Source organism: Corvus brachyrhynchos, unplaced genomic scaffold (assembly GCF_000691975.1).
Source record: "Corvus brachyrhynchos isolate BGI_N302 unplaced genomic scaffold, ASM69197v1 scaffold94, whole genome shotgun sequence".
In the NCBI taxonomy this organism is placed as follows: Eukaryota; Metazoa; Chordata; class Aves; order Passeriformes; family Corvidae; genus Corvus; species Corvus brachyrhynchos.
This window is the reverse complement of record NW_008238330.1, coordinates 10884713-10896565: the sequence shown is the minus strand read 5'-3', so window position 1 is coordinate 10896565 and position 11853 is coordinate 10884713. Positions and strand designations below refer to the sequence as shown.

The following is an 11853-nucleotide window of genomic DNA, read 5'->3' as shown; positions in this document are numbered from 1 at the left end:
TGCTGCCGCCGGCGCAGCCCCAATCCTGCCCCAGCCGTGAGGGGCCTGGGGCGGTGAGCGGGTGTCCCTCTTCCCCAGCGTGGTGCCTGTCACCAGCCGCGCGCAGCCCTTCGCTTCCTGTATCCGAGCAGGGGAGAGTCTGGGGGTGTTCTCCAGCCTCAGCCCGCCCGGTGCTTCACTCGGCGTGCCCCGCACCTGATGCGGTTTCTGTAGCCGCCGGGCAGAATTTGTCCTCTCTCTTAGAAGAGTACTGACGTGTCCATTAAGAAAAGGCACGTTATTTTTCTCCTCCTGCCCTCAGATCAAAATATACCCGTCAAGAGATGCTTTGGGAAATAATTTATGAAGGATGGGAGAGATACAATCTCACAGAGAGATGAGATTTTGTTTCTTTTTTGAGTGCTAACAGTATGTCTGAAGAGCATGAGCAGAACTAGATGCATCTTTCAGAAAATCTACCCTTAACGCGCTTATTTTTCCAAGACTGTTTGAATTTCTCCCATGGATGCTTTTAGCTTGATTTTTGTTTTATGAAAGTCAAAACAACTAGGCATATTGGATGGTTTTCTGTCTGCAGTGAGCTGCCAGCAGTCTTTGGGATAGATTTTCCTGTCAGGTGGTGTGAAGCTTGTACCTTCATAGCTCTGTCTCTACTGAGGGCTGAGTTCTGAGCCATAGTAATGTTGTCTTAGCACTTCAGTTGGGAGGGAGAGGTCTTTTTTCTCTTTTCGGCTTGGTTCCCTCAAGCTGAGGGAGTGTTTGAGCATTCTGCTTGGGGGAAAACATAGGCCTAGAAGTTTATTCAGAGACTTCCTGTGAATGCACTTAATCTCTGCTATGTGGCTGCTTTCGAAGTTAATGTAATCTGAAATGTGTTTTCCCTTTTTCTCCTGTGCTCTTTCACAAATAAGATCTATAATGGTTGGAGTAGATACAATTGAGTAGATAACTGCTTCGTTTCCTGTTACGTGGCGCTGGTTAGATAATACTGCATTTCAGAAAATAATCCTTGTTTTAGAATTGAAGTTCTCTGAAGCTGAAGTCTTTTTTTGTTGTTGTTGATTATTAGATTTGTCTCCATAGGCCACTTGCATGTAGTGAGATATGTTGAAAAGAAGGAGGCTGTTGAAGGGACTACTAGTGACTTGAGTTTCATTTTAGGATTGAGTTAGGAAGATGCTCTACAAACAGCCTGCCATGAATAAAATCAAAATAACAGAACCAGTATTACAGATGTGAAACTTAAGCTTGGCTCTAGCCTGCTTCAGTTCATAGATATGCAGCTTGGTCTAATTCCTGTCTACTATAGGCAGCCAAGTGCCAGAACACTTAACTAGAAGTTACTGGCGCCTTTCTATTATTACTGACAGTTTTTTCCACTTGCAGCAAATATCTGAGTGTTTGGAGACAGAGCTGCATTTCTGTCCCTGTGCGGTATTGACTTTCCAGGAACTTTAAGCTTGTATTTCAGCCTTGTTGGGACACATTTTTTAAAAGATTTATTTCATATGTACTGCTTGCTCCTCTGGGTGTCATGTGGCATTTTTCATAGTTTCCAAGCACGTATTTGTCCTGAGGGACTGAATCACTGTGTATTTCTAGATTTTAAGTGATATGCTGAGGCTTGGTCTTGAGAGCTAGATCTGTTTTTCATACTGAAGAGGTGACTTTGCTTTAACTTGTTTGAAGCTCAGTAAGTGACTTAATAATTCTTCTGCTGGCATTCACCCATATCTTGAAGTGTTAACCTTCAACTGCTTAGCTTCCTGATTTGCTTCCAAAAAACTATTCTCAAGTCAAAAAAAATTAACAACTTTCTTGCCTCACTAATAAAACAGAACATTATTCTGAAGAAATATGACAAGATTGCTAAACTATGACTGAAAGGGACACTTTTTTTTTCTTCCTTCCCTTAGTGAATATATCCTTTTGTTCTGATAGTCACCTGTCTAGCTGGTGAATCGGATTTGTTCACTGGTAAAGCAGAATGCTAATATAAATTTAAAAGAAAACCAGAATCTTCCACACTTTTTCTTATCCTCAACACTGGTCGTCAGTGAGGGAATGGGTCACCTGGAGGATGGATGCTAATGTTGTCACCATCATTTATGGTAGTAATAAGGCTGAAATTCTCAGCCTGTTTCTGTTCTGGGCCACTGAAGGTGGGATTGCTGCTATCACTGCAGCAGACTGCATGTAGCTTCTTTTAAGGATCTGGTGGGTCTTACCTCCTGCCTCTCTTACAAAAGGGACTGAGAGTTCCTACACTACAGATGAAGAAATATGTTTGCACAGCTAATTAGGCTGTAGTACTTCAGGAGAAGAGTATACTGTTCAGGGAAGAGGAAAAATTAAGGCTTGTTAAAAAGAATCTGTCTGAAGGCAAAACTCTGCCAGTTAGTGACCACAGCAGTGAAAGAGGTCGCTGAAACATAGATAGCTAAAACATTTCAGTGCAGGAAAACTCACTTATTTAGATAATGGTTTTAAAGATGCAGAGGAGTAGATGACTGGAAATCAGGCTCCAGACCCTTAAGCTAGAAGGCAGGTATGTAGAGCCACAGAATAACACTACCTTAGGGGTTTTTTTAGTGCTTTGCTCTCATTTCTTTCCAGTTGGTCACTGTTTTTCTGCTCATAGTATGTCTTCTCTCTCAGAAAAGTTACACTTGAGCTTGCTATGAGTGTCTGTCCCTCCGTAGTAAAGACTTTCCAAGAAGTCTAACTTGTATTTGGCCATGCTGAAATAAGTCTTTAAAACAAAATCTCAGTTTCTTATCTGCATTTCTCTTCCTCTTTTGCCCACAAAATCTCATTTTCTTATCAGCCATTTCTTTTACTCCTTCCTGCAGTGGAACAGAATAATAATCCTGTGTGGCTCTGAATCCTACCTTGCTAAACCTTCACTTAAGAAAGATATTGAGGCTTTGTAATAATAGAGGGATAATATGATCAGGAAAGAACTCAATCTGAACTCTGCACTAAACTTTGAGCCCATGTCCAAACTTCCAACTTATTAAATAAATTGAAGGAAACTTATGTATAAGTACAGCTGTGCCTATTGCTTTGATGCAAGGTCACAGCTTTGCTTCTGACTCAACAAGTGGTAGTTTGAGACTGACTTGTCTCAGTTTCCTGAAATAGATTGTTTTCCCAGATGGTAGTTTTGTCTGAAGAATGTGAAATCCTGGAAAATAAAAAGTGCATGCAAATTGAGCATAGCTTGTGTAATATACCTAGTTGTGTAAAAGGTCCCTTTCAACTCAAGCTATTCTATGTAGCTTAAACTCTGAGGCAGGGGGAGTCCTGGAAACAGTTCTGGCCCTTTAATTTAAGGGGTTGCTATTTCTGGTACATGAGGCACACAAAAATCTGGTTTCAGCTCTTCCCCTAAAGCTGTTTCACTGCTATTTACGGTACTACAGGAACCAAATAGGAAAGTATTGTTGAACTGCAGTCCTGTGAAAAAGCTGATTAAAATATCCAGGGGATATTTTGGGGAGCTGGGGTCCCAAAAGAAGTTGCAATTTGTAGACAATACTTTGCCTGCAGAATCCTTGGATTATTTGACTATAGTCTGCATCAGCATTCACCATGTGCACTCTCAACTAAACAAATCATGTTTACAAACTGCTACTTTCAAAGTAGGTTTTGCCTCTGCTCCAGTGGAATTGGAACAACTGGGTGTTTCTCTAGTATCAAAACTTTGAAACCCATCAGTATGGGATATGTAATAGCTGTGCTGCAAAGTATTCAAAATAACCTTTGAAGTTGTGACTTCTCTACTCCTAGGTACCCCAGAACACGAAGATGATTGTTAAAGTTAGTGCTTTAGTGTCCTGGATGCTTTTATGAGTGAAGTAACATATTTCACTCAATTTTTGTGTTAAGTCAGTTAACTTTTTAAAGGTCTATTGAATATGGGAAGAAGAGGTAAAGGTAACAAGAATGTTCTCTTATTTTAGGAAATTAATCTGATAGGACTAAGCAGGCCACTATAGCTTACACTGGCAATATGGCTAAACTTGATTCGTGGTAAAGCCTGATGTGTTCTGCAAAGTCAATGGTTATACTGTCTTCGGTGCTAAAATTACAGTCTATCACACTGTAGATAGTACAGCAAGAGTGATGCCACTCTGGTTCTGCTGGAATGAGTGAAGGAAGAGAACTTTTTGGTTTCTTCTAAAGTATCTTTGTCTTTGGTATGAACTATTTTTTTCATCTTGTTCTTACTGTGAAATCAAAGACAGCTGGAAAATAATTGCTGGACTTTAACACAGCAGCTCAGAACACTGGGCTATTGTTAGCCCTTCTCTCTGTTAAACTGCTGGAAAATGTGTACAAGAATTAATTGTTACTAGACTTGGGCATGTATTGCCCCTGTGGTAGCCTCCTCAGTGGGAGGGATGGTTGCAATCACTGTCCAGAAGCACAGTGGGTAAAGCATCAAAGCTAAATGATTTTAGTAGTTTTCATCTAAACCAAAAAGCAGTCTGGTGAATTTGTCACTTGCACTTCAGGTACAATACTTCATGTATCAGTATCCTGATTCTAGTTAGATGCTGGTGTTAAAATTACTGGAAGCTGCTGGTAGCTCATAAATTAATGTTTCTTATTTCTGTATTATTAGGAGTAGATATTTACAACCTTGAGAATATCTTGCTTTAAATACTCTAGAGCAAGTGGGAGACCCAATAGAGCTGGTCGGAGGAGTCTGGTATTGGTGAAACTGGAATTACAGATAAACAGATCTTTTAATCCTGTACTTAGTGGAGCTAGTCTTGTTATAAGCCTCTTATTTTATTTTTACTAATACTTTAGTCAATGTCAAGAAAATGGCTTTGAAAGAGAGGCATGAAGATTGAATATAGGACATGTTGTTCTGAAAGATAACTTTAAAACAAAATTACCAGATCTAAAGTGTGCTGCTGTACAGCAGGATCTGTGTAGTTTGGGTAGAGTGTAATGGTTTGATTCTTATCCATGGTAATAATAATAGTTCTTAAACCCAGCAAAACAGAGAACTTCAGGAGTAATCAGAATGCTTTGGGTTGGAAAGGACCTTAAAGATCATCCAGTTCCAACCTCCCTGCCATGGCAGGAACACCTTTCACTTGACCAAGTTGCTCAAAGCCCCATCTAGCCTGGCCTTGAGCACTTCCAGGGCTGGTGTAAGAGTGTCCAGAACTTCTCTGGGCAAAACCTGCTCCAGTGCCTCACCATCCTCACAATAAAGAATTTAATCCTAACATCTAACCTAACCCTCCCCTCTTTCAGGTTAAAGCTGTCACTACATGCCCAAAGCCCCTCTCTGGCTTTCTTGTAGGTCCCATTAAGTACTGGAAGGCTGCTGTAAGTTCTCCCTGGAGCTGCCTTTTCTCCAGGCTGCACAACCCCAGGTCTTAGCCTGTCTGCACAGGAGATGTGCTCCAGCTCCCTCCCTGGCCATCTTTGTTGCTCTCCTCTAGACTCACTCCTAGAGGTGTGCACCAGGTCCTCCTTATGCTGGGAGCCCCAGAGCTGGACACAGTACTGCAGGTGGAGTCTCACGAGAGCAGAGCAGAGTGGAAGAATTGCCTCCCTTGGCCTGCTGGCCACTCTTCATTTGATGCAGCCCAGAATGTGCTTCTGGGTTGTGAGTGCATGTTACTGGGTTGTGTCAAATTTCTCAGCAACCAACACCCCCAAATCCTCATCAGGGCTGCTTTCAAGCCATTCTCCACCCAGCCTGTATTTGTGTTTGGGATGCCCCAGCCCAGGTGCAGCATCTTTTATGTGGCCTTGTTGAACTTTGTGAGGCTGGCATGGACCCACTACTCTCGCCTGTCAGAGCCCCTTTAGATGTCATCCCTTCCCTCCTGCCTGTCAGTTGCACCACACTGCTTGGTGTCATCAACAAACTTGCAGAGAGTCCAGTTAACACCAGGCAAAGGTGTTTACACAGTGCCAGTCTCAATCTTGACCCCTGAGGAATGCCACTTGTCACTATCTCTCCTTCAACATTGAGCCATTGACAGCAACTCCTTGAGTGCAACCCTCCAGACAATTCCCTATCCACTGAGTGGTCCATCTGTCAAATCTGTGTTACTTCAGTTTAGGGGCAAGGCTGTCATGCAGGACAGTGTCAAATGCTTTGCACAGATCCAGGTAGATGGTGTCAACAGTAATAATGCTGTTGAATATCTTGTCTCTTTCCAAAAGCTGTCTTTAGAGAATTTAACTTGCCACAAGTCACTGGAGTATTAGTTCTGAAGATTTGACTCAAAGATTGAGTCATTGAAACATGTAAATACTGCACTTCTCTCTTCCCAGAGGCAGTATCCCAAGTTTCCTTCAGTAGGTAGTGATGATTGCTCTGGTTCTTCACCTGAGGGAAGGAGTTCTAGAGTTCATTTTGATCAGGTTATCCATTCTTCATGCTTATGACTCCCTAACTGCTACAGCCTTTGTTCAGAAAGACAATAACCTGAAGTTGTAGAAATTAGTGATGAGCTAATGTTACGGGTCATCCATCTGAAAATAAGAAATTTTCATTTACCAAATCAAGCAGAGTTAGCTGAAAGTAAAAAGACAGTGGGTTGTTATCTAATTTTCAGTGGGGTACTGACTGGAATTGGGTTCCTTGAGAGTTGCTTCAGGCAAGCTGTGTTCTTGCAGACCAGCGTTAGTGCGTGATGTTTTGGGGATGCCACCATGTTATTGCTGTGAACCTGAGAGTAGTACCAGTCTTCAATCAGTAACACAGAAGCCTGTTTTAACACATTTGAAAATAAAACTAATGCTGTAACAGTAAATGAAGAGTGACAACTTCACTCTTGTATTTAATCAGGGAATGTCTGTTTAACTTCCTTGTTTATGCAATAACAGCACAATGAAGTAAAAGGGAGGTTAAATTCTGAACAACTCAACATGCATTTGTTTCAGGCATTGAAAATAGTAGTGTTTACAAGCATTCCCTAGAACTTAGCAGCTCCTAAAGCAATGGTCCACTCAAGCAGTTGTGGGCAAGTTTCACTAAATTCCTCTTTGTGTGTGTGTGTTTAGGGAATAGATATTCCTGTGTGAAATAAGCATGTCAGGATGTTAGTGGTGAGATTGCATAAACTTTTCAGCACAGAAATGGTACTTAGTCAGCTCTTTGATCACAATGCTTAGCTAGTAAGTAAGTTTCTCAACCTCAAATTCTGTTTCAGACTGGAAAACAAATTGTTCTATGTATCCAGATAGCTCCTTACTGTTTATTTCAAAATTCCAATAGGACTTTGGCTTAGCTGGAGTTGCAGGTAGAGGGCACTCAAATAATTTTGATATCACACAATTTTCAGGAGTAAGGCATTTTGGAGATGACAAAATATATTTGAATTTGCATGGGCAAAGGTGCAGTGAAAGTAGAGTGATTGTAATATGGCAAATGGGACATAAATTACTGGAACCTGGTACTGTTAAGGAGTAGCTGGTGTAACAAATGCAGTGAAGAAACTAATAGTTCTTGTGCATTGTTTAATAAACATAAGTTTAAAAACAAAGTCTTTTTGTCTTGAAGCATATTGATGATTAGTGAACTTTGGTTTTAAATAAAAATCCTGAGTACTAACAGGATGTCTCCTTTGTTTTCAGGCCTTGGCACAGAATGAATATAATTAGAGAAAACAGAGATCTTGCTTGTTTCTACACAACAAAACATTCATGGAGGGGAAAGTAAGTAGTTTGAAGTTTGTTAATTTTGTTTTTTTGTTTTTAATGTTTTGTGTGACATTTCTCCTCTGTTATTGGATTTAACTGCATAGTTTTAACCTCATCCAACAGATGGATGAAAATTGAACTAAAGGCTCCTGCTGCTCAGTCTCTGAACTGAATGTATCTTCACTAGAATCAGTTTGGATTTTAAACACTGTGTTTTACCCTTTGTCTGCTTATGTTCCCACACTGCAGTGTAGCTCTGAAGTGGACCACCTGACTTAGTCAGCTTCTGAGTCTCTTGAATTTACTATATAAAACAATAAATTTAAAGTGGAAATGCTTCTTCTCAGAACAGGTTTATGGAGGAACAGTGTCTTATGTACTTTAATAAATGAGGATCACTTAACAAGTTGTATAACAGATTACCTGTTAAACTACTAACTGAGATAATTTGAAAAATTCTGCTAATAGAAATAAACCTGATCCTAATGGTGGTCTTAGAGAATTTCTGGTGATGCTTCTGTCTGCTAAAGCTTGGTAATGTCTAATAAAATTATCCACTAAGTTATTGTAACTGGTATTTGTTACACTGTGTCTGAAATCAGCTCTTACAGGACTTTTTTTGGTATCCTTACCTACTGTTCCTTTTCACATGCATAGTATCTCTGTAGAATGGGGTTTCTCCTTGCTAGCTAAACATCAACATAACGAAGAGGGTGAGTTATCTGCACCTTGGGAACATGAGAACTGCTTGATTGTAATGGTTATATAAAGAAGTACAGTCCTAATGTGTTGTTTGGCCAATAAATTGAAACTAGTTGATTTATTTTGCCTGTCTGACACATTCATCCTATCAAAGACTGGGAATACTGAGAAGGAAAGAAGGACAGAATTTCAAGGAGCAGCAGTTGCGATCTTCCTGTGAATTGTGAGAGCTCCCTGCTTTTTTGTCAGCAAAAATTAAAAGTCTGGGTGGTTCAGAGTCCAGACTAGACTGAGCAGCTCTCTGAGTGCAAAATCTTTCCTCTACCAAGACAGAGTTTCGATTGACTTGAAAGAAATTGTTTAATATTTAGTTTTATCTCAGTAGAATTGTATCCAGTACTTGAGTAAATTGAGTTGTACCTGAGTTATGATCCATGCATTTGGAGTTGTGTGGGCATGGGTGAATAAACTATTTCCCTTAGTAACAATAAGGTACTATATTGGGGTAGAATATTAGAAGTTTGTTCCTCCTAGTCTTTCTGTTAGAAAACACCTGGTCTCTTTCTCAGAATTTTCTGTGGCATATGTGCAAATTTAGTGTGTGTGTGATTTGAGCCGTTTGGTGAAAACCAAATGCATAAACCTCAGATTTCTTCTTTTGCCCAACTCCTTTCATTAAAGAGCCTGAGGCAAGCTCTTGAAGTTATGATCTTGAACCTTGATAGTAATGTTCTGGTACACTTACAGAAGTCTTAGAGAACTTCAGGCTAAGTCTAAAGTTTAGGACAGATTCAGTGTAAAAATTCAGTGGTGTGTTAGTACTTTTATAATGAAGGGGAAAGAAGTAATTAGTAAGTAGTTGCCTCTTGTTTGTTGCAGCAGAAGCTTATTTGGTTTATAGTAATTTTATATTTGAATGCTTTAGTCCACTCAGTTCATAGTTCTACATTCTCAGTATAATCTATGTATAACATTAAAAAAATGTAGTAACTTAATGTGTGGTGCTAAATGAGCCTGAATAATTTTGACTACTCATAGAATTTGTCACTTTGAATATGGGCTCTGTGTGTGTGTCCGTAAAGTATTTCCTAGTAGTACAAATGATGATGCTCCCGTGTTAATCTGTAGATCTGTAAAATTAATGAAGATTGTTTTTCTGTTGGTTGTGGTGGTATGAAATTTGTCTACTGGGTTCATTCTGATTAAAAAGATCTCTACAGTGCTTTGAAATAATTAGTGAATAGGCAAAAGCTTTTTTACAGGGAAGAGGATGTTTGCTTCAACTCTTCTCAAAACAGCCTGGGATTAGACAGTACTGCAGAGTAGTTTGAGAGATAATTAATAGTAAACTCTTCAAGTCCTGAAGGTGTGAATACCTTTCTTACATATTTAAAGGTGAAGTTCTGAACAAGAGTAGGCCATGTGTAAGAGCTGACTTCTGAATCTGCTCTGTTCATGCAGCAGGACTTGGGCCTTCTGAATTTACCTAGGGAGAGGAAACAAGGGAAACTCAGCAAAACTGCTGTTCTGTTTTGTGTTCCTTGCCCCATCCCATATTAAGAATGCTGGAAAATAAATGCTTCCTAGATCTTGAAATGTAGACTTGAGCATGAGGGGAGAAAAGGAAGGGGCTGTGATGTTTGGAAGCTGGTCTTCAATTATGTGTAATGGTTGCAAATCTTTACTCTGCCACAAAGCACTGTGCAGCTCATAGTAGGCTAAGTAAACAAAACCTTGAGCAAGTAATAACGAGCTTTATTACTTGTGATATGCTGTTCTAAAGAACTTAAGCCTTATTTATAAGTTGTATAAAAGACAGAATACCTACCTAAATTGTGCAACAAGAGGAGAGGGAACAGTTGGTTTCTTCTTATGAACTAAGAACTGGAGCATTCTCTGACAGGCTGAATGTAGTGGAATTATTAGCAGCTAGAGTAGCTTCAAACATTCTGCTTCATTACTTCATGACTTCCTTGACCGGCATCTTAAATAAGGAAATTTCAACTATGTGGAAAAACAAACAGGTTTTGCAAATATATTAAACATCCTTAAGGTGGCAGATCAGTTCAATACAGGCGTTCCTGAGCCTTGAAGAAAATAAGCACTTGTTTAATTCCTAGGTAAACTCTGTACCAGTAACTTGCACCAGTTTATTGGAATAATAATGGAAGATGGAAGGGTATTAAGTTTGTGAGATTGCCTGTGAGATAGATGCTCTTGACCTTCCTGGTGTAAGGGATATGTGGGAGCTGCTCAGAATATATTTGAAGCCCATGCAAAGTTTGACCTTATACAGAAATGATGGCTTGTGCTGCAGACCTGTGAAGTGAGAGGGGAAAAGAGACTGCAACACAAGAATGCAGAGAAGGATGGAAGAAGTGACCTGCTGGTTCTTGATGCAGTGTCTAATACGGCACAGATTCAGATTAGTTAAGCACCTGGTTGATTATATCTTTTCCAAGCAAATCCACAGTTTGCCCAGAACTGAAACTTAAATTTACTCAATCATTTTTAATGTGGACAACTAGCCAAAGTATTTTTATTTGGTTCAAGAAAGGCATTCATGTTCAAATGCTGTTGCTTTAGTCAGAGAGTACTTACTGGTACTGGCTCTGGTTCAGGTTTGGCTTTACTTTTTGGGCCGGATGGCTTCCAGATGGAAGCACCCTGTAACATGGTTAGTGCAGATAATAAGGTATTATTAATAATCAACTGTTTCAAACTCTGCTTAGTTATGTTGCAGAACTTTCAGATCCAGAAATAGGTAAAGAGTCTTTATTTGTTCAGGGTATGTTTTGAAGATAATCTAGTAAATGAAGCTATGGTAAGGTTTCGATTTTGCACTTGATGCATCTAAATGCCTTGGCTTTAGCTCATTGCTGGTTGTTTCTGATACATCTGAAACACCAGCAACTACCTTGCTACAGCTGTTGTTTAAGCCCTGGCACAGTTAACATATCTATGATATCGATGTACAGTGACTATAGCTTCAGTGATCTGAGTCTTTCTAGAGTTTGGTAGCTTTGGTTTCCCTCAAGATGGAGAAAATCAGGCTTGGCCATAGTAGTGCTTTGACTTGGTACAGTATTGTGACCAGTTGTGTGAATTGGATTTTGTGTTAAAACTGTTGTCTGAGACAGCTTCAGACAGATACTTTAAACTATTGCAGGAATGGTTGGGGGGTTTTTTCCCTATCTGTGTAGCCTTAGAATTTTTTCTGGTCTAGTAGTACCTTTCAGTGCAAGTTCCAAGAGTCTTTGATCCTGACTTAGCAATTAACTTAAGAAAAGGTATGCATAAATAAATATATTTAGTAGTATTTAACTTGTATGTCCCCTTTATGGATATATAGAACAGAAGAGCTTAACATATTGTAAGGGTAAACTTCAGGCTAAGAACAAAGAAAATTCCATATCCGTTTCCTAACAAAGACCTGTATATATCTTCTTAGCATCATTTTTGCAGTTC

General features: G+C 39.7%; 1 protein-coding gene across 3 annotated transcripts in view; it reads left to right on the top strand.

The window, feature by feature from the left end:
• Window positions 1-7619: 7619 nt before the first annotated feature.
• DNAJC13 (DnaJ heat shock protein family (Hsp40) member C13) overlaps window positions 7620-11853 on the top strand; it is a 49752-nt gene continuing 45518 nt past the window's right edge. For all 3 annotated transcript variants that reach the window (XR_001862108.1, XM_008633907.2, XM_008633908.2), the window contains exon 1: window positions 7620-7698. Coding sequence is in view for 2 of the 3 variants with exons in the window: in XM_008633907.2 (XP_008632129.1) it covers window positions 7631-7698 (68 nt within the window). In the remaining variant the exon portion in view is untranslated. The remainder of the gene's footprint in view (window positions 7699-11853) is intronic.